Genomic DNA, 22,935 nt, shown 5'->3' with positions numbered 1-22,935 from the left:
CAGCTGCAGAAGGATTGCATGTGTCTCTGTTTGTCCCTGGATGTCTCTGTGTGTCTCGGCCAGCCCACTCAGAAACCACGCGGCCCGGATATCTGCTTCACAGATATCTGCTTCACGGTGATACGTCTTTTCTGCTAAGGGTGTCACGATCGCAATCCCTCCTCTTAAGGGTCTCCCAGCTCTTTTGTATTTTAGTTGAGTACACGCACCTGAATCCTGTTCTGTCTCCTTATTTAAGACTTGTGCTCCCGCTATCCTTACCAGTGGGTCCAGGAGAGACCTGGCATTGGCTTCACCATGGCGTCCTGCCCATCTGAGTCCGGGGCTCGGCGTGCCTTGCCTCGTTACCCCGGTTTGACTCCCTGTCCCCGAACCAGATCCCCTTCCGGTTTTTTAAGTCTTGTCTTGTTTTGGTCCTGGATGAATCTCCCAGCTCTGGAATTCTTGGTCTTCGCCCTGGATTTTCCCCTTGGACTAGTTCGCCATGGCCACACCCCTCCCTGATCACCCGAGCACCCGAGCACCCGAGCACAGTTAGCGCCCCTCTGCTTGTCAACCTGCCCAGTTCCTCGTCGTCTCCTCCCCATGTCCGTTTCCACTTCCCATTATACCATCTGCACAGGGTCCTGACCAACGCATCGCTACATAGGGTGTATTTATATGGAGAGGGATATAGGCTCCCATTAACCTTGTGGCACCCAGGGTGCAGAGAGATTTAACTGCAGGTTGGATTGTGTTTAGTAAGGAGGCAGCTGATCTCTTGTGTGGCCTCTGTAGGCATATTATGAGTTTAGTGTTTAGTAGCAGTCTGGGGTTTTCTGGGTGACCTGGGTTTTGGCCTCTGAAATGCCTTGTTTTGAGATACTGTATATAATGTAACGTGTGTGTTGTATGCTATGTGTAGCGTCGTTGGTGTCCTGTCATTGTAATAAATATCTGTTTAACTAAGTGTGCCTGGATAATTACTCCTCTCACCAAAGCTGTGCCAGAGAATAAAGAATTCATGTTTTTGGATTGTTCTTTGTATGTTCTGGACCGTCAGTAACTCTTCTTAGTGCAATTCTCACTCACTGGACTGATTGTATTGTATGGATTGTATTGTTGTATTATTGTATCATTCGTTACACTGTGTCTGTGTTGAGCTGCTGTTGCATTGCAATTTCCCTCACGGGATCAATAAAGTATCTATCCACACTCTTAATAATTCATACCATTCTCCATGTTCACCCCAATCCTCCCTGATTCCTGTCAGTCCAACAGTGAACCCCTCTTCTCCATGAGCACCCCAGTCCTCCCTGATTCCTGTCAGTCCAACAGTGAACCCCTCTTCTCCATGTTCACCCCAATCCTCCCTGATTCCTGTCAGTCCAACAGTGAACCCTTCATCTCCATGTGCACCCCAATCCTCACTGATTCCTGTCAGTCCAACAGTGAACCCCATTCTCCAGGTGTACCCCTATCCTCACTGATTCCTGTCAGTCTAACAGTGAACCCTATTCTCTATGTGTACCCCAATCCTCACTGATTACTCTGTGAATAACTTCAGTATCCAGGCCAGGATTTTGAATGCTTGCAGTTTTATTGAGCTGTTGACAGAGTCGCAGGATAACTGATCTCTCACAGCAGGCAGAGTATCAGATTGTTAAAGCAGAGGACACACCAGGTGGGGGCACTGTCTGCAGGTTGAATAACAAAGAGTTTTCACACATCCAAGTCTTTACTTCATTAATGTAATTAACTAAAGTGATAATAGAAGATCTGTACGCCGTTCGGAGGCCTATGCCCCCAGTCAGCCCTGGTGCAGCTGGCCTGTTCCTTGGCATCACACTTCATCACCGTTGAACCTGGCAAAGGAACCAGCACACAGCCCCCCTGTCCAGCACCTGTGAGCCCCTTCTGTTCTCAAGCACCCCTCACTTGCAGAGCCCACAGGCCTGTAAACCTGGCTCATCATCACTAGAGACAAGATCTCTACTGGAGCTCTCACACGCTCTCCTTCCAGACTGGACTCTGGACAAATCCCTTTTCTCCCAGGAGGTCTTAATTAGTCAGGAGGAGGCTAATTCTATGCACATCTTATCGTAACAGCTCCTTTCCCTCACTCAGGATCTCACAGGCTCACAGGCAGGTAATCAGGAGCTGAACTTCTCCTTTAAGAGAGAAAAGAGCCACATCCTGCAGCCTGTGGACAAGAGGAGCTGGGCTCCAGCTTGATCTACCTGTTTCACAGAAAAGTCCCAGAGTTCCTGCGTTCTTGAACACTGATCTGTGCTCGAGCTGCATGATCACAACAACACACCCTGAAGCCACAGCCCAGTTTCCCAGAATCCTCTCCTGCCTCTGTGTGTTACAGCAGGAACTGAAAGTGAAACTAGTTCATTACTGTGAGAAAGAGCGAGCTTATTTTCAAATCTAATTATAAAAAGGCCTCAGATAATAACAGATTTCTTTCTGAACAATAAAAGTGGAGCTCAGACTGGTATGATCAGAGTATCCAGCCTGTAAGTATACTGTCATTCTCACATCAGTTAACAGCATGGTGTTAGTATGCTATACCTGTAGCAGTCAGGTAGTACAGTTATTCACACGACAGATTACTTATTAATGTGTATCCGAAGGTGTATAATATCACTGTTTTCACTGGATGTTCACCGTATTTGATCTAACAGGCAAACAATAAATGTCATGGCTCCTTCTGAAGGTTTTTCTTTCACTTTGTGTTTCCTGTAGTTGAATGGCATTTCTCTCTCTCAGAACAACATCTCTCGACACTGTAAAGACAAAAAAACTTTTCTCTGAATCCGGTCTGTATTTAAAATTGTAAACACCCTGTTAATATAAAAACAGGTGAGTGTAAATCTGCTGTGTTATTGTCTAGCTGTGTAAGAAGACAAGAAACATGATATATTTCTGAACCTTGTAGGTTTAATTCAGTATAATGTGTTTAGTACTGCAGAGATCAATGACAATGTATGTATAGAAAAAGGTGAGTGTGAATCAGGTATGTTATTGTCCATCTGTAAAGGGAGACAGGAAACCCTGCTCTATTTCCACACATTGTATTGTCAAATAAAGTGCTGTTCCTTTCTTTATAGTGCATGGGTAGAGTCAGAGTAGTAGCTGCTGTGTGCTGGAGTGACAGTGAGATCAGTCAGGTACAGCAGTGTGTGAGTGAACAGTCAGGTCAGGACTGAAGCTGCTGTGTGCTGGAGTGACAGTGAGATCAGTCAGGTACAGCAGTGTGTGAGTGAACAGTCAGGTCAGGACTGAGGCTGCTGTGTGCTGGAGTGACAGTGAGATCAGTCAGGTACAGCAGTGTGTGAGTGAACAGTCAGGTCAGGACTGAAGCTTCTGTGTGCTGGAGTGACAGTGAGATCAGTCAGGTACAGCAGTGTGTGAGTGAACAGTCAGGTCAGGACTGAAGCTGCTGTGTGCTGGAGTGACAGTGAGATCAGTCAGGTACAGCAGTGTGTGAGTGAACAGTCAGGTCAGGACTGTACACTGCTGTACCTGTGTCTTTCTGAGACATTTCATCTCTGTTTTTCTTTAATTCAGATGTGACGTGTAGCTCATAAGTGTGTCTTTCTTACTTCAGAGTGTTTCTTTCTTTCAGAGATGGAGTCTGACCAGTCACAGTGGCTCTTTGTGACTCTGCTGTTTCTCCACCAGTCCTGTGTCTCAGGATCAGGTACAGTGAGACTCTTATTGGTGTTTTAATCAGTAACCTGTATGGAACCCAGATTTCACACTGATGACTGCAAATCTCAGTATAGTTTCTGAGAATAAAATTTCTGAAGCTGACAACATAAAGATTGTAACATTTGCCTGACCTTACTGTTGTCTAGATGCAAATGGATGTTTGGTCTCTCGGAATGATTTTTATCACATTGTTGAGTTGACCCAGCAAAGACAATAGATAATAGCAAGACAAGAACTGTGTAGACCTAGTGGACAAGGTGGTAGAAAGATGCAACTGAATGCAATCAAGCTTTTTGCTGGAGAAAGGAGACTAAAATCTTCCTGAATGAGTAATTAACTGAGTGAGGAATTCAGTGATGGTAGGAAGACCAGCTGTTCTATCCACAGTGAGCTGAACTCCAGTTTTTGAAATTGAGATCACAGAAGATAAGGATCTTGACACACTGGGAACAGTGAGGTTCAGTACATTTCAAAAGAGCAGACAGAGGATGCACTGAGCTTTTCTGGCTTGAAAGGGGCAAGTAGAGCTAATGAGGAGACAGACCAGATTCATGTCTGCACCTTGTTTAATGTGCTCCTGCAGTAAGAGGGGAACAGGAGGCAGGATGAGCATCAAGACATGTAGGGAGTGTAGGGAGAGGAGGGGCCTTCCAGAGGAATGAGTCCTTGGAATGAGGAGCTGTGAATTTGGAGCAGAGGATTATGAGACTTGAGGGAGCTGGAAAATCTGGACTACCAGTAAGCTGTGTCAGGGGACAGGAGAGAGAAGACATGGTGGGATGCCTGTGGTGTGGTGGTTCTGTGGCTGGAAGGGTATTTGTTCGAATCCCTTGGCCAGCAGAGGAGTCCTAATCTGTTGGGCCCCTGAACAAGGCCCTTAACCCCAACTGTTCCAGGGGTGCCGTATAGATGACCCTGTGCTCAGACCCCAAACGTCTCTCCCTGTCTGAATGTCTCATGGAGAACAAGTTGGGGTATGCAATAAGACCTAATACAAGAAATTGTATATGGCCAATAAAGTTATGTTATCTTACTGTTCTATATTTAGGACGCCAGATAGATTGGACAGGTGTCATCACAAGCAGCAGCTGGCAATTGGAGAAATCTGAATATATTGAACATATTAGAATATACAGGAATGAACCAGACAGAATGTCAGGGGTAGGAATGCAAGAGCAGGAAAAGGAGGAGTTAAGTTATAATTTGGGGAAGACAGCTGAGAAGGAATGGTGCTGTGACTGGATGATAGCAGACAGAGGGAAGGATCTGTGACACTGAAGGCAGGCAGCTGCAGGAAGACACCACTGGATCAGGGTTCCAGATTTCTGCTCTCAGATCTTGGGTTTCTGTATTCAGAATCTTTCTTTTCTTGGGTGTTGAAAATACATACAAAAATAAGAATTTCATATTTTAAATAAAAATAACATCAATTATATAATGTTTTCTAACCCCACACAAACCCCCAATCATGTCCCAGTCTTTATCTCAGGAGCCCTAAACTAGGTCAATCAGCTGCACTGGAGCCCCATGTGACCAGACTGACTGTGTCAGCAGCAGCACTGGGAGGTATTAACACATCACCAGGACACACAGTGGAGACACAGACTCTGAACTTTCACATCTGAGCCTGGTGCTGTGAAAGTGCAGGACAGTGATGAGCACTGATGGGCTAAACAGTCTGTTCTTGTCATCAGCCTTTCTTCTGCTCATGATGTTGTGTGTCAGTGGGATCAATGTCCTCCACTGAGTCACTCTGTCATCAGACCCCTGAGCACCTGTGGGATGAGCTGACAGACCCAGAGACAGTGTCAATCATGGCCAAGTCACACTGCTGACCTGAGAGCTGCTTCACCCTCTCTGCCAGTCTGTGCCTCAGTGTGTGAGCTAATGTTGGCTACATCAGGTACTCATCACTTACAAAGGGAGTCCTGGAGTGACCCAAACCACACAGGACATTGCAATGTGTCAGAAGTGTGTTTGTGGAAGATGGAGAGATGTTACAGCCAACACTTGTAGAAGGAGCCTGACTGGATCTTCTGTAGTTCATCCCTATTCTGGGTTGTGTGTCTAGATATTGCAGAACATCTTATTCTGAGTTTGTGTTTTAAAAACTGCTGGTTAAAACCTGGAATCATTCAGGTCCATGGTTACATCCCACTGTGCCTTCTGTGTTTGTGAGTTCAGATTGTGTTGGAAGTATTAATCAGCAGTTTAATCTGGGTTCTGTGAAGAGTTTCAGTATATAAAGGACCAGAGAGCAGAGAGAGACACAGATAAAGAGCATGATTTAACCCCCTACTGTCACTGCAGAGTAACAGACCCTCAGTGAACACGGTCACAGCTCTTCTATCAGGGAGTGAAGCTGAGGATCTGAGGGTCCTGGGTGAGAGATCCAGACCCCAGTTTGGGAAACACTGGTGTGAAGAAGAGGAGCAGATGGTGAGATGAGACGGTGCTCCTGAATCACATGTGGTGTGAATCAGAGATACTGTATATGCAGAAAACATCGTTTGGCCACTATATTGAGATTACTCTCTAAATTTGCCAGTTGCTAGTACAGTTTTTCTCAACATGTTTATCTGTGTTGAAAAGAAATATACCAACCAGCTCTGCTCTTTCTCTTTCAGACACTTTTCAGGTTGTTGGTCCAGCTGCTCCTGTAGTTGTGTCCCCTGGTGAAGACGCTGTCCTGCCCTGTTACCTCTCACCCAGAGAGAATGCAGAGGACCTACAGATCAGGTGGTTCAGAGACGATTATGCAGCTCCTGTGTGTTTGTACCACAACCGCAGGTATATCTTTGAGAATCAGTTTCCATCATACAGGGGAAGAGTTGAACTTTTCCCAGAGGAGCTCTTCAAAGGCAACGTGTCTCTGAGACTGAGAGATGTGAGGTGCTCTGATCATGGACTCTATAACTGCCTGGTTCAATCTCCTCGGCATTATGAAGTCGCTCTTATTGACCTGGGTGTTAGAGGTGAGTGGTTTTCCACATGTTTTAATGTTCTTTCCTCTAACACATGTCTCTAACATACACAACTGAACACAGTACAGCATGAAACTACACAAGTACAGTCTACATCTCTTTTGTTAGTCAGGATCAAACAACACAACACTGATCACATAAAGTGTGTTTCTAGTCTCACATCACTGATCTCTGTTCCTGACCTCTGACACTGAACCTCCTCTCCTGCACTCTTGCAGACAAGATGACCACCTTAATTACAGATGTGATTGTGATTCTAATAATACTGTTAACTGACAAATTAATACTGTTAATTTGTTAATACTGTTAATACTGTTACCTGACAAATTAACTCTGTGTTTGAGTGCAGAAAATCACCATATTTTAAATTTAAAACATTACATTAAAAATCTAAAAGAAAATTGAACTGTTTATGGCATTGTCTTTATCATTTCTGTGTTTTGAAAGAACAACATTGAAACAGCATTTTACTCCAGTGTGCTTTTATCAGCTGTGAAATGTCTCCTGTTGTGTTGAACCCACAGCCCTGGGCTCCAAGCCCTCAGTGTCTCTCCACTCCCCTGGAGGAGATCAGGCCCAGCTGCTCTGCAGATCAGAGGGCTGGTTCCCTCAACCTGCAGTGATCTGGACAGACAGGGATGGAAACGAGGTGATATCACAGCCCCCCACAGTGGACACGGACAGTCAGGGGCTCCTCAGTGTCAGCAGCTACATCCCAGTCAAACAGGAGTCCAACATCTTCTCCTGCCTGGTGAGAAGTGCTCTTCCTGAGCCAGACTGGGGATCTCAGCTCCACATACCCAGTGAGTATTAAACATGAACACTGGAGCTCACCTGCAACACAGCTGAGGTATAACACACACCCAGGATATAACACACCTGGGACACTGAGCACAACCTTCAAGGGAGTTTATTGTGAAATTAATCTACTCAAAACTCATTATAAAGTCCTACATCACTAGTCAATCAGCGACACACACAGTAAAATCACTTTTAACAAGAATGTTTTTGTAAACGTTTTGCCTGGTAATCAAGTTATAAGTATACATTTTAAAAAATCAATTAATTCAAGTTAACTCTTTAGCTATTAGATCCTTTAGCACTGAGGTTAAACTTAAAGGTACCTTGTTAACTGACTTCTTACTACATGTGATGTCACTGAAGGAGGAGCTGAGCAGCGGTCTGTGGGGGTGAAGTGAACCCGAGTGCAGGAAGGGAGCAGACTGGAGAGGGGACAGGCAGTGTGGTGTGTGCAGTAAACACACAGGAGTGAGGACAGGCAGTGTGGTGTGTGCAGTAAACACACAGGAGTGAGGAGAGGCAGTGTGGTGTGTGCAGTAAACACACAGGAGTGGGGACAGGTGGTGCAGTGTGTGCAGTAAACACACAGGAGTGAGGACAGGCGGTGTGGTGTGTGCAGTAAACACACAGGAGTGGGGACAGGCAGTGTGGTGTGTGTAGTAAACACACAGGAGTGGGGACAGGCGGTGTGGTGTGTGCAGTAAACACACAGGAGTGAGGAGAGGCAGTGTGGTGTGTGCAGTAAACACACAGGAGTGGGGACAGGTGGTGCAGTGTGTGCAGTAAACACACAGGAGTGAGGACAGGCGGTGTGGTGTGTGCAGTAAACACACAGGAGTGGGGACAGGCAGTGCGGTGTGTGCAGTAAACACACAGGAGTGGGGACAGGCGGTGCAGTGTGTGCAGTAAACACACAGGAGTGGGGACAGGCGGTGTGGTGTGTGCAGTAAACACACAGGAGTGGGGACAGGCGGTGTGGTGTGTGCAGTAAACACACAGGAGTGAGGACAGGCAGGCAGACACAGTCCAGGGTTGTGGTCCAGTTAAGCAGGTCAGATCCATGAAAGCCCAGGAGTTAAGCACCAAGAAAATCTGAATTTTAGGTCAAGTAGGCAAGCAGAATCCATGGCAGAGAGCAGAGTGTAAGGCAGAATCCAGAAGACAAGGTCGGGACGAAACAGGCCTGAAACAAAGTAAACGCTGAGGAGTGTAGCAGACACAAAGGTGATCTGGGAATGAAGTCATGAGAAGCCAGAAGCCAGGCCAGGAATCCGAATGAATCACAAAGTCAGAGCAGACACTAAATAACTTGACCCACCTGAGGCAGTGTGAGTGGAATCTGTCCAGGTGATCCAGGTCTCCTGTCTGATTATATCCATGGCAACCAGAACTGACAGGAGAGAAGGAGCATGGTCAATTCAGCGTGACACTACATATAGCATATGTTTTATTCTGAATATTAAAATACTTATTATGTTTTCCAGGAGACTATTTCCCTGCTCCCTCTGGCTGGATGGTGGCTCTCTTCTTAACAGCAGCTGTTACTGTAGCAGCATCAGTACTTCTGGTGATCCAGTGGAGAAGAATGGACTGTATGTGCTCATTATATATGTGTGTTTTAAGATTTAAATACTTTTTAAATAAGGATTTTTAAATAAATAAGATTTAAATAAGGATTTAAAATACTGCTATTCATTAGAGTCCATTAATGACACGTCAGTGGAATCTGAAAGATGTGGTGATACACAAGATGAAGGATCAGTGCTCAGAGAATTACAGTATCTCACACAGGGTGAAAGACTCACAGACCTCACTGCAGTCTGGGTTCAGTACATGACCAGTGCTGACAGCAGAGCCCTGTCTGTAGGTGTGTCCAGTGTCTGTTCTGTGTCACTTCTGCAGATGATCCTGTAGTGACTGCAGGGACAACACACACTGCAGTTCACCTGTAACCCCTTTCCTTTCACCTTTAATACATCTGAGTAGAGTTTACTAAAATAAATACATCCACTAAATTTAATAAAATAATATAGCAGTAGAGATTGAATACAGTGACAAAGGAAAAGAAAAACTGTTTTAAACTCCATCCAAATATTTTCTTACCTCTGACTCCTGTTGAGGGTTACAGTGGTAACAGGCTGAGCAGGGCAGAGCAGACTTCTCTTTCTCCAGCAACAGTCTCCAGCTCCTCCTGGGGGATTCACAGCTGTTCCAGGCCAGCTGAGAGTTATAACCCCTCCAGTTTGACCTGGGTCTGTGCCTGGTCTCCTCCCAGTGTGCCCAGTACACCTCCAGCAGATTCCTGAACCAGCTCAGCCAGCTCCAGAGGAGCAGTGACTCTGCTCCAAGGTCCTCCCAGATTGCTGAGCTCTTCACTCTGTTATCACAGTCAGAGGAGATAACATCATCCTCAAACAGCAGAGACGCAGCCCTCAGGCCCCCAGACTGGATTCACTCCAAACCTCGACTGAGCCTTGATATCCTGTCCATGAAGATCACTGTCAACTCACATCACTGTATACACACAACTGCAGGATCCAGTCATCTGTCCTGTCTGTGCATGTGAGGATCAAGTGTATCTGCTGACACAGTGATCTATTCATCTACCAGTTCTGGCCACTTCAATGTCCAGTATCCTCTCTGGGTTCTGATTAGAGACTTCTGATCTCATGTGGAGCTTATATTCCATCTTCACTTTGTGACTGATATCACTGATCTTCTGCTGGGTGGGGACTCTTTGTTAATCTGCTGTTATTGCAGGATCTACAGTTTTACTGATACATGAGGTCAAGGGTCAGAGTGTGTCCACTGTGTTAAAGTCAGATCCCTACAGGGCAAACCTGGAGCATAGGGAGAGAAGGGAGAAGTGGCTACATATATATTCAATGATTAAAGTAGATCGGAAATATCTTCAATTTCACCATAGTCAAGCCAAGCCAATTCAAAAAGACCCCCCATATCTTCCTGTTTATTTTACCTCCTGATAGCAGAGACTGTCTTTATCTGTCTGTCAGCCATGAGCTCTGCTTTCATTGGTCAAACACGATCATGTGGCAGGAGGGGGTGGGATGACCCTAAAGTGGAAATCACAGATGACGTGTAGACAGTACCAGACCTTCTAATTTATCACAGAAAACTGATATAAGAGGGCTCAGTTGTGAGGAAGTGCACAGCAGAAAGAGCTGTTAAAGATCCTTGGGTTGGTTAACTATTAACATGGGCTAGATAAGTAGAAATGTTGCTTGTTCTTGTGTATTTGTTGTTCAGTGAAATACAGAATGTGTTGTAATAGAAAAAATGGCAAAAATAATTTCCCAAATTCTGCACCCTTAATCCTGTGTCTTAACATAATTTTCTGTGTTTCTTTGCAGGGAAGGAGAAACTCACTGGTGAGTGAATAAGTTTGACTCTCCATACACTGTGCATAACTCTGCTGACTGACAGCACTGACTGTACTGACACCTTATTACCAGAGTGTGACTGGGATTAACAGTGTCTGTAGCTCTGTGTTCCAGTGTGTGTCTGTGATTGACAGTGTCTGTGTCTCTGTGTTCCAGTGTGTGACTGTGATTAACAGTGTCTGTATCTTTGTGTTCCTGTGTGTGTCTGTGATTAACAGTGTCTGTATCTCTGTGTTCCAGCGTGAGACTGTGATTAACAGTGTCTGTATCTCTGTGTTCCAGTGTGTGTCTGTGATTAACAGTGTCTGTATCTCTGTGTTCCAGCGTGAGACTTTTGATTAACAGTGTATGTATCTTTGTGTTCGTATGTATGACTGTCAGTATCTCTGTGTTCCAGTGTGTGACTGTGATTAACAGTGTCAGTATCTCTGTGTTCCAGTGTGTGACTGTGATTAACAGTGTCTGTATCTCTGTGTTTCAGAATGGAGGTGGATTTGCAGTGCTGCAGGTAAGTCTGTCTTCTCTTGATAACAGTGGGGCCTTTGGTACTCCATGGTTATTGCATTTAGTCTTATAATCTCTTTGTAGTTTGAGATTGTAGTTCTGGGTGTGTACACTTGTAAAGCTAGGCCCAAGTGCAGAACATAAAATATACCCCATTTTTCTATGTTTTTATTTATCCTGATTTACAGGAGGATGTATCAAGTAAGAAATGTTTATATTCAACGGGGCTGCAATGTTTTTCCCCATATGCTTGTAAAACTGTTTTTTCTTGCTTTCCACTCTCAGTGTGTGTTTCAGTCTATGCAGCCCCTGCTGGCTGCTGTGTATAAAAGGGGAGTGAAGGCAGGTCTGGTCAGGCTTGTCTGAAGGCACAAGAGAAGCACTATCTCTCTTGAAGGGCTTGAAAGCTGTTGTTTTGCATTGCTTTTCCTGTGATACTGCAACAATACTTTTTCTAGTTTCTACTTTTCTCCTAGGACAGGAGTGATCTAGAGCAGTGGTGCTCACAGTGTGGTCCGCAGACCACCAGTGGTCCTAGAGCGTGAGCTTCTTAAAGGACTTCTTAAAGGAAGTCTATGCTGTTTAAGTCAGAGGAAGGAATATTGTAGCGTCCACTACGAAGGGGCTCCCTCTAGGAGCACTGTTTAGAACTGCAAACTGTAAATAGTGGGAGGAGGGACTTGAGGGCAAAGTGTTCCATTCATTCTCCTTGACTATACCCTTCTGTTACCTTTGTGTTTTAATGAAGCTTGTGTTATGACAGATCACCTCGCCTCTTCATTCTCCCCAGCAGCGCCTGTCACTTCAGTGTTTGAGTTTTATGCACCGCGAATGAAATGATGTCACACATTGAAAATGAGACAGTCAGTTTTGTGGCGCCCTGCAGCAGTCTGTTGTCGTTAGTAATGCTTTTTTTTACCTGCACCAGCCCAACCTGATTTAAAATGTTGAAAGTACTGACCCTAAGCTGGTCCGAACCCGCTCCATTAGAAATTACACCGAACCAGATTCGAACTTTCATTTGATCAACACTTACTGAAACAGCATATCCAGATTCCTTGTTTTAAACAGACTAAAGTAGCCTGGCCTTGTGACTGTCATTTTTGAAAAAGTGCTTTACAATCGATGCAGATAACGTAACCTGTGCTTTTTTCTTCTGTTGTGCTGACTAGCTCGCCACACTTCTCCCGCCTGGCTCTTGTCCCTCTCTCTTCTGTATTTTGATCTCGCTGTTCTGGAGTCGAGTCCTGATCTGCTCTAGCGAGGTTGCCCTTATGTTGTTTTCTTTGTAATACACTGTCATCTGCTTATGTTCTCTCCTGCTTTGCCTTGTGATTCAACCAATTGGGACTTAAATATGGTAAAACATCAGTTTTAAACCTTAAAATCACTTTAATTTAAGAAACAAATGATCGGTTTTCTGCTCCATGTACGATCCAAGAATGCTGGACTTAGTGACATAGCTCTTAAGCATCTATTACCATTCCCAGCAACCTATACTTGTGAGCTTGGATTTTCGACACTTGTTGGACTGAAAACGAAGAGAAATCGGCTGAATGTGGAGCCGGACATGAGACTAAAGTTGCCCAGGGTGGATCCAGATATCACTTCTCTGATTGCTCAACTAAAGCAGCTACATTCTTCACATTAACTTTTTAAGTAACAAAACCATTTGCAAAATTTGCAGCTTTGTTTGTAAAAATATTTGTACTTTTCATAAAATTTAATTCAATATTATTTATTTTTAGTACTTGAATAGGTGATGATTTTTAAAGGGTAAGATGTGGTCCACCGCATCCGTGACTTGGTGTAAGTGGTCCGCGGACCATTGAACTTTGAGAACCACTGATCTAGAGGGTGTCTGTGTTTCCAGACTGATAGACTCTCCTGTGGAGTAAGTCAGTGTTTGACACTGTGTCCTGTTCTTCACAGAATAAGTGTGAAATATCAGTGGAAGATGTTGTCATATCAGCTTCAGAGCTGCAGTTTTCACTGTTGTCCAGCAGATGGCGCCTTCTGCCATCACTGGGCTAAAGAAAATCTGTGTCCACAAATCAGTGAGGTGTTTTTATAAACTGATGTAGGAAGCTGCGTCAGCCTTATAATAATAATAATTGCTTACACTTATATAGCGCTTTTCTGGACAATCCACTCAAAGCGCTTTACAGGTAATGGGGACTCCCCTCCACCACCACCAATGTGCAGCATCCACCTGGATGATGCGACAGCAGCCATAGTGCGCCAGAATGCTCACCACACATCAGCTTTTAGTGGGGAGGAGAGCAGAGAGTAATGAAGCCAATTCATAGATGGGGATTATTAGGAGGCCATGATTGGTAAAGGCCAAAGGGAAATTTGGCCAGGACGCCGGGGTTACACCCCTACTCTTTTTGAGAAACGCCCTAGGATTTATAATGACCACAGAGAGTCAGGGCCTCGGTTTTACGTCTCTTCCGAAGGACGGCACCTTTTTACAGTATAGTGTCCCCATCACTATACTGGGGCATTAGGACCCACACAGACCACAGGGTGAGCGCCCCCTGCTGGCGCCACTAACACCTCTTCCAGCAGCAACCTTAGTTTTTCCCAGGAGCTCTCCCATCCAGGTACTGACCAGGTACTGACCAGGCTCACACCTGCTGAGCTTCAGTGGGCTGCCAGCTGTGAGTTGCAGGGTAATGTGGCTGCTGGATGAGCCTTACTAGGCTCCAGGAGTAAAAAAATAAGAGCTGATAAGAATCTCTTTGATCTTCACTAGATTGACAGGCAGAAAAGTGAAGAAGAGTATTTATTCAGTATAAAAATAAAGCAAATAAAATAGCTTCTTGAATTGAATTGATTAAATCCCCTATTCACTATGAATATGTACAAGCCCCGCCCTCCATCTATCAGTGGTCAGAGCTCACTGATTGACAGCTGGTGTCTCCTACCAGAGAGGCGAACAGCTAAGTGTGAGCAGTCTGAAGTCAGTATGAGCGCCTCTGTTTCTCTCGTCTTTCTCTCCGGGTTTCTGGATGTGTTATTTCTGCTTTAAATTGAACACTTTGGATATTGCTTGGCATTTTCAAATTAAGTGTGATGGTATTCTTATATTTCAGAACGGTTTTTCTGTTTCCATTATATTCTGATCTGTAAAAAAAAGCATTATGCAGTCCTTGAATATAGAACAAGTAATAGGTTTATTCCATGCTGAAAAGAGAAGAGAGAAAACATAACATTTCAGCTGTGAGGCCTTCTTCGGGTGAATATAGCAATTTTTGCTCTTTGAATTCAGCACTTTTTTATTCTGCGTCATCAGGAAAATGGTCTTAGAGAAGATGAACGAGCTGCTGAACTGGGATTTGAAATAAACCGGTTTCACAGACAGGCTGTCCAGTTTCTTACAGTATACAGGTCGTTGTGGTGGGATTTGAAGTTTCTGAAAACATGTTGTTGAGCTGTAATTTCACATATTAATGTCGTTTAAAAAAACAGATTCATTTCTAGTAAAACAAATTTAATGTTTGTATTTAGAAGATATTGGGGATCACTCCCATGTGTAATACCTCGTGAAACAATTAAATATGTAATTTCTCTGGAAGGGAAGAGAAGTAATTAGTAATATACTTGTTTTTCTCTCTTGGTGTGTTTGGGGGACAAAGACATTTTACAGTATAATGGAGTTGAATTGGAATGTAATCGGCAGGAGCCTGTTGTGATGTTTGCTGTTTTATTCCCCAGCTGCTGTGACTCTGGACCCTGATACAGCTCACTGTGAGCTCAGCCTGTCTGAGGATGGGAAGAGAGTGAGACTGGGACAGATGAAGAGTCTCTCTGACAATTGTTACAGATTTGATCACTGGCCTTGTGTCCTGAGCAGGGAGGCCTTCACCTCAGGGAGACACTACTGGGAGCTGGAGGTGAATGACTGGTGGACAATAGGAGTGACCATAGAGTCTGCAGAGAGGAAAGGAAAGTTCAGCTTCTCTCCCCAGCGGGGTTACTGGTGTCTGAAGTCTTATTGGGCTGTTTTTTTTGCTCTCACCGACCCTGCGACCTGTCTCCCCCTCAGTCAGCAGCTCAGGAAGCTGGGGGTGTGTGTGGATATTGAGGAGAGGAAGGTCTCCTTTTACACAGTGGAGTCCAGAGCTCATCTCTACACTTTTACTGACATGGTCTTCCCTCAGGGGGAGAAGATCTATCCTGTTTTCTGGACTGGGGATGAGTATAAAGATCTTGAGCTGCTGCCTGCTGTCAGTGTGGAGATTTAACCCGTCACTGTCTCATGAACACAGGCTGACTCTCTCCCAGCTCTCTATCCCACTGGTAATGCTGGGAGAGGGGTTTAATTTGTGTTAGCATATTCATTATTTTGTATTTTATTGTTCTTATTTTTGTTTATTTTTTGAGACTAGGATTTTACATTTGTTTGTTGGCAGCGGCGTTTTTTTTTCTCCATGAACAGAAACTTGGGCTCCGTGTCAGTCTTGTCTTCTGTCCTGCTGTTTGGGCATTTCATGTTGAAGAATCTCTGTCCACAGAGGGACTGTGTCATGAGAGGTAGTTTTAACACACTCCCTTGTGCGCTGGTTAGTGTGGTAATTGTGAGACACTCCCTAGAGCAGGCGAGTTAGAAGATGGTTGAGCTGCTTAATAACTGTTCAAGTAAAAAGTGAAGTTAAACATATTCCTGGTGTTGTGTTCAACTGTGTTTAATATATATAAACTAACCCAAAACACGAGTGACTGAACCAAGAGTTTACTGCCCTGTTTCGGCATTTCATGTATTCAGAAGGATGATCTGCTCCAGGGAGTAAAAAAAAAACATGCTATGGTATCTCGCAATTGCGACTTTGTCTCTCAGAATTGACGTCTTACCCATAGAAAACTGTATGAGTGAGGAACAACCGAAACCATTGAGAAAATCTGTTGCACATATATTAGATTTGATAATGTTTTGTTCCACTTTTTGATCCAACAGACTCAGTTTTGCGATGCAGTTTTGGAACGGTGCATTGCTCCATCCAGTCAGTGAAGAGTTTCCCCCAAAAAATTCAAAAAGGACCAAAAAAGCACTCGTCCTACAGCTGTCTTGAGCTCCAAAATCCGGTGCTGAAAGTAAAAATTGTCAGTAAAAAAAAGTAAAAAAGGAGTGTTTGAATGCTAACCCTAACCCTAGCTGGGGCTTCAGTTGAGCAGTTTTGCAATCTGTCTATGAAGTCCTCCAGTCATCAGATTTTGATATATTCCCCAAAGCAAGCTGTCTGTTTGAGATACAGTGGTAGCCATTGAGAAAAGCTGTTCCAAATTTATTAGATTCGATAATGTTTTGTTCCCATTTTTTGTCCAACAGTCTCAATTGTTGCGATACAGTTTCAGAATGGTGCCCCGTGACATCCAGGCAGCCAAGAGTTTCAGAAAAAAAATTCAAATAGGACCAAAAAAAAACACTCGTCCTAAAGCTGTCTTGGGCCCACAAATCAGGCACTGAGAGTAAAAATTGTCTAAGGAGTGTTTGAATGCTAACCCTAATCCTATCTGGGGCTTCAACTGAGCAGTTTCGCAATCTGTCTATGAAGTCCTCCAGTCATCGGATTTGATGTGATGTTCTCACACTTTACTGCTGTTTCAAGAAGTGATGAGAGAGGGGTGCAGGAAAGATCCATGTGAGGCACAAGGATAAATCTCTCCATCTCAGGGGTCCCAGTTCTCATGAAGATGACAGTGTGGTTTTCATTCCTCTCAAACCTCACAAGCCACACACACCGATTCTCAGAAGCAATCAAAGGTATGATTTTGAGATGAAGCATGTGTTGTCTATATAGTAGCAAACCTAATTTTTGTTTTTAAATGTTCCTATAGTGTGTTCTATCCTGTTGTCACACACACCTGAGGACTCCTGTCTCTCCTGTTGTCACACACACACACCTGAGGACTCCTGTCTCTCCTGTTGTCACACACACACACCTGAGGACTCCTGTTTCTCCTGTTGTCACACACACACCTGAGGACTCCTGTCTCTCCTGTTGTCACACACACACACACACACACACACACACACACACACACACACACGCACACCTGGGGACTCCTGTCTCCTCTAGCAGCCCAAGAGTGCCTCCATCTGAGTCTTCATTTATACGGTTTCATCTCAGGGGCGACCCTGTTTCTACATCACTGTTGGATTTTCTGACTCAGTAACAGGTTCACTGCTTGCAAGAGACAAGGGGCAAGTCCCTATCTCTCTTAAAGAGATAAAATTAACAAACTTACTCTTCCAGTGTTTGTGATTACTACATTTATTTTTTTCTAATAACTATTTTAAATATTACAGGCAAAAAAGAGGCGAAATCACAACATGGATAAGGTAGTGACATCACATAGTATGTTCTATAATAAGAAGATCAGCACAGTTAAGTATATGAATGCAGTATAAGAATGATTGGCTGAAGATGCTATCTGTCCTGCCACATAATCTCCTGCTAGCCCAGCCCTCTAGCTTCACCCTCCAGAGTAGAGGGGGGCAGGATTCTCAGTGACATCACAATGGGAGAGTGGTTTCTGATGGTGTGGAGTGTTGTAAGTAGGCATGGCTAGTGACAGAGATTCTCCAGTGGCTGTGACTTTGTCTCTGGTGGGAACATTCTTCTCAGTTACAGACTGGCTGTTAGTCTGAGAGAGAAGAGAAGGAGAAGAGGGGGGGAAAGAGAGAGAGAAAGAAAGGGGGTAAGTAAGGGAAGGAGCTGAAGGGAGAGAGTGGGAGAGGGGGTTAAAATATTGTCAGTTTTTCTACTCAGTCAGTACAGTGTGTCAGAGCAGCAGACTGTCTTTCCAGCCTGTCCTGTCAGTCAGTGGATCCAGCAGTGTGCCAGAGCATGAGTGTGTCAGTATGTCAGAGCATCAGTGTGTCAATAGGCCAGGGTGTCATATCACCAGTATTTCAGGTATCAGATCATCAGGTTGTCAGTATGTCAGGATGTCAGATCATCAGTATTTCAGGTGATAGATCATTGGGTTGTCAATCAGTGGATCCAGCAGTGTGTCAGATCATCAAAGTGTTAGTTAACGTGTCAGTGGGTCTGTTTATCAGTCAACCTGTCAGCCTGTACCATTGCTCTCTTGATGTGCTCCTCCTGGGAGGCCTTGGCGTTCTCCTGCATGTCAGTGTGTCGGAGCATCAGTGGGTCAGTACGCCAGTCAGTGTCAGGCAGTGTGTCAGAATGTCAGGCTGTCAGAGCATCAGGACCATTGCTCTTTTCGTGTCAGTGTGTCGGAGCATCAGTGGGTCAGTACGCCAGTCAGTGTCAGGCAGTGTGTCAGAATGTCAGGCTGTCAGAGCATCAGGACCATTGCTCTTTTCATGTCAGTGTGTCGGAGCATCAGTGGGTCAGTATGCCAGTCAGTGTCAGGCAGTGTGTCAGTCTCTCACTGTATCAGTGAATCAGTGGGTCAGTACGTCAGTCAGTGTGTCAGGCAGTGTGTCAGTCTCTCACTGTATCAGTGCATCAGCGGGTCAGTGGGTCAGTACGTCAGTCAGTGTGTCAAGCAGTGTGTCAGTCTCTCACTGTATCAGTGCATCAGCGGGTCAGTGGGTCAGTACGTCAGTCAGTGTGTCAAGCAGTGTGTCAGTCTCTCACTGTATCAGTGCATCAGCGGGTCAGTGGGTCAGTACGTCAGTCAGTGTGTCAGGCAGTGTGTCAGTCTCTCACTGTATCAGTGAATCAGCGGGTCAGTGGGTCAGTACGTCAGTCAGTGTGTCAAGCAGTGTGTCAGTCTCTCACTGTATCAGTGCATCAGCGGGTCAGTGGGTCAGTACATCAGTCAGTGTGTCAGGCAGTGTGTCAGTCTCTCACTGTATCAGTGCATCAGTGGGTCAGTACGTCAGTCAGTGTGTCAGGCAGTGTGTCAGTCTCTCACTGTATCAGTGAATCAGCGGGTCAGTGGGTCAGTACGTCAGTCAGTGTGTCAGGCAATGTGTCAGTCTCTCACTGTATCAGTGCATCAGCGGGTCAGTGGGTCAGTACGTCAGTCAGTGTGTCAAGCAGTGTGTCAGTCTCTCACTGTATCAGTGCATCAGTGGGTCAGTGGGTCAGTACGTCAGTCAGTGTGTCAAGCAGTGTGTCAGTCTCTCACTGTATCAGTCCATCAGTACCGTTGCTCTCCTGCTCTCACCTCCTGTGAGGCCTTGGTGTTCTCCTTCGTGTCAGCCTGTCAGGGTGTAGAGCACATAGAGTTACAACAGATGCTCGTTAGAAGAGCAACAAGTCAAATTCAGAGAGAAATTGCATCCCTGTTCAGGTAGAGTGGGGGAACTGCAGTTCACTGTAATAATTTCAGTGAGAAACAGCGCCCCTCTCACTGTACAGGCCACGATAGAGAACTGCAGCTCACTATAATTTATTCAGTGAGAAACAGTGCTCCTCTCATTCAACAGGCACAGCAGTGGAACTGCAGCTCACTGTAAACTACTACAACTAGTAGTACCAATAGCACGTTCCTTATAAACACACTGATGCCCCCTCTCCCCCCTGGGCCCTGATTCGCTCACCTTCTCAGTGATGTATTGGCAGCGCTTGAGGTCGAGATCTCTGTCGGGCAGGATCTCAGGGTCCATGACATGACAGCACTGCATTATCACATGCTGGCGCAGAGCTCACAAATGGGCACACCAGCGCAGATTTCCTAGACTGGCACACAGGAAGTAAAGGTCACAGACAGGCAGATTGTGTCAAAGTTTACGGATTGTTGTGCTGTCTCAGAGTTCTGACTGGCACACTGGCACGGAACTCACAGAGTGGCATGCTGTGGTGGAGATCACAGACTGGCAGACTGGTGTAGAGCCGGCAGATTGGCACAAAGGCAAATGGGCACACTGGCAGGCACACACACACACACACACACACACACACACACACACACACACACACACACACACACACACACACACACACACACACACACTGTCCAACTGGCTATAAGCACACTGGCTCAAAGGCTCACTGGGCGCATGTCAGAATGGTTACAAGCTCATTGGCTACAAGACTCACTGGTCACATGTCCAAGTGGTTAGAAGCTCATTGGCTACAAGACTCACTGGTCACATGTCCGAGTGCCTACAAGCTCATTGGTTTCCAGACCAAAGAAATAACAACACTTTTGTATTTTTTCAATGGAACTAAAACATAACAAAACATGTCCCTATAAGAAGTGTCAAATTTTCATCCTTTTTTAGATTATTTTGCAGATCAAGCCAGAATGTCTGAAAAAAGGACATGACCAAAGTATGTAATGTTGTAAAGTTTCTGAACTGCTTTCACAAAAGACACAATTATGATCTGTATTATTTTTAAATCCACACACAACAAGGGTCTTTACAGGGTTAATATGTTGGGCCTTTGGGCTCGGGTGGATTTGCGCCCAACAGTTTAACCTGCGGTACCGCTGTGTACTTTACATAGAGTACGAACGTGTGTTATTTTGAAATATTGAAAAAATGTCAATATACTGTAGGAGAAATTGAGTATTGGTGTCAATTTTTTCTTTAAAATACCAATAACAAAAACATACAGTTTAAATAATATGTTTATGCTCCTAAATTAATATCGTTTATGACCTTTATGACCTTCGTAATGCTCCTCTGCGTTTTATGCTTAGCTACTAAAATTTCCCTTTAGTGGTAAAATTCCATATAAATATTCAATACTAAGCGGATTAAAATGTGCACAGTAAAGAGATTAAATGATTAAATCTTTTCACTAACGAAGCAATACACAACCTGTCTCCTCTAAAACTCTTCAGTTTACAGAGAAATTCCGCCAGAGCCTCACAACATTGTCCAATAATACTCTTATTGTGTCTAATTTTTAGTTAAGCAGGATTTGAGCTACAGACCATAACAGACCAAAAAACAGAATCCACCTGCGATTCGGGTGTTAACAAAACGTGTTTACAAAGAAAGTGAAATACAGTAATACTACCAGCTATATAGATACATAGATTTAGATATTTAGATCCTTAAATTAATATCATTATTAATTTACTTAGATACGTGATTACATGTTCTCGATTATAAAACAGATAATTCCGGTCCTGGAATCTGACTGGCTGACACCCTTCTGAAGCGGTACCATAATCTCTGGTATACAGACGCCCCTGAAATTTGACTTGTTACTGTGTGATAAATTTTAAAGACTACTTCTTAGCGTAGACAAGAAAGCGTAGATAAAAAAGCTTGGATTCTCATGTATCTGGTACAAGTATCTTTTAAAACAGTCTTTGTTGTGCTCTTGAGGATCCTTGTGATATTTTGAGCTCTGGTTGAATGATAAGTGTCGCAGTTTAAATAATTTTCATTGTTAGAAATTATGAAATGCTCTGTTAAAAGCAAGGGAGTTTTTATGTCTGTTATACTAAAAGAAAATGCCCAACGAACTAGGGATCGGACAGTTTTTCAGTGCTTGTACAATCGATGGAAACGTTCAAATAAATGTGCTAGAGAAATAAACAAAAAAGTAATTTATTCCTTTATCCTATTGGCTAGCTAATGTCCCTTCCTTGTTAGTTAGATCAACTAAATGCTGTGGTGTTACTTTTTGTAGATGAAAAAATAAAGTATTTTCATTTAAAATGACGGTTACAAATAATGTGGACCAGCGTAATACTTTGAGTTTACAGCTTGTCCAAGGTCATTCATTATTAATAATATGAGCAATATCTTCGGTAAAGGCTTTGATGCATAAAATATTTCTGCATAATTAAAATATTTATGATAAAGGTAGGTTGTGTACTTTTGCCCAACTGAGCAATCTTGCTTTTATAAAATATATCAACTTTTTAAAGACTGATGATTAACAAGCTGTAATACACAGTTTAAATTTAAAACCTCAAATGCTTTACATGAGAGGTTAAGCTTTATTGGCGCCTCCTGGCGGTTTAACAAGGTGATTCCGGATACTTTCAGGTATGACATCAAATGACACGATACACCGTATGATACTGCGTGATACTGCGTTTTGATTCAACACACCCACCGCGGTATAACGCGAAATACCCCACCCATTTTGGATGGCTGCATCTGTACATGATTTAAAAAAACTCACATTTACATTCTTTCCTACCATACTTAATCACCCCCAATATTAAAGTTTTTTAAAAAACATTTCACTACCTGTGCAAGTTGTCTGTTGTTCTCAGGTAACTTAACACTGTCCAGAATGTCCAAGAGGAGCTTAGAAACACCTTCCATATCTCAAACACTGGCTTTAGGGCCTTGATAAAAGGTCAATTTACAAGGATCCACAAAGCAATATCATGTCTGGAGATCGTGTGCAAAAAGAAAAAGTGTGAATTACAGAAATACTGCAAATTTAAAACTCCACTCAGAGGTGCAGTTTAAAAATGAACATGGCCAGATAATCACACACAAGACAGATGATGCTACAAGTTACCCCAGTCTACAGGTCAGCTAAAACAGTCAGGTTCTTTTCCTCACAACCAAAGTGTGCACTGTTCCTTTCAAATTTGGCATTTGAAATTGGTGTTTAAGAAAATATTTTTGGTATTCTTGC

General features: G+C 44.0%; 2 protein-coding genes across 2 annotated transcripts in view; one reads left to right on the top strand and one right to left on the bottom strand.

Moving 5' to 3' along the window:
• The first annotated feature begins 1,976 nt into the window (after positions 1 to 1,976).
• Positions 1,977 to 16,055, top strand: LOC148659679 (butyrophilin subfamily 1 member A1-like). Its single transcript, XM_088637491.1, has 8 exons — positions 1,977 to 2,501; positions 3,614 to 3,688; positions 6,327 to 6,674; positions 7,208 to 7,486; positions 8,969 to 9,076; positions 10,856 to 10,873; positions 11,367 to 11,393; positions 15,110 to 16,055. Exons 2-8 carry the CDS (start codon positions 3,616 to 3,618, stop codon positions 15,637 to 15,639), a joined length of 1,383 nt encoding a protein of 460 aa, XP_088493617.1. The 5' UTR covers positions 1,977 to 2,501; positions 3,614 to 3,615; the 3' UTR covers positions 15,640 to 16,055.
• A 1,814-nt stretch (positions 16,056 to 17,869) lies between these two features.
• LOC148659677 (fructose-bisphosphate aldolase A-like) overlaps positions 17,870 to 22,935 on the bottom strand; it is a 91,336-nt gene continuing 86,270 nt past the window's right edge. Inside the window, exon 7 of the mRNA XM_088638124.1 lies at positions 17,870 to 18,040. Coding sequence (XP_088494250.1) covers positions 17,870 to 18,040 — 171 coding nt within the window. The remainder of the gene's footprint in view (positions 18,041 to 22,935) is intronic.

Source organism: Lepisosteus platostomus, chromosome 6 (assembly GCF_059453375.1).
Source record: "Lepisosteus platostomus isolate fLepPlt1 chromosome 6, fLepPlt1.hap1, whole genome shotgun sequence".
Classification (NCBI taxonomy): domain Eukaryota; kingdom Metazoa; phylum Chordata; class Actinopteri; order Semionotiformes; family Lepisosteidae; genus Lepisosteus; species Lepisosteus platostomus.
Note: the sequence above shows the minus strand (reverse complement) of the source record. Positions and strands in the feature narration are given on the sequence as shown.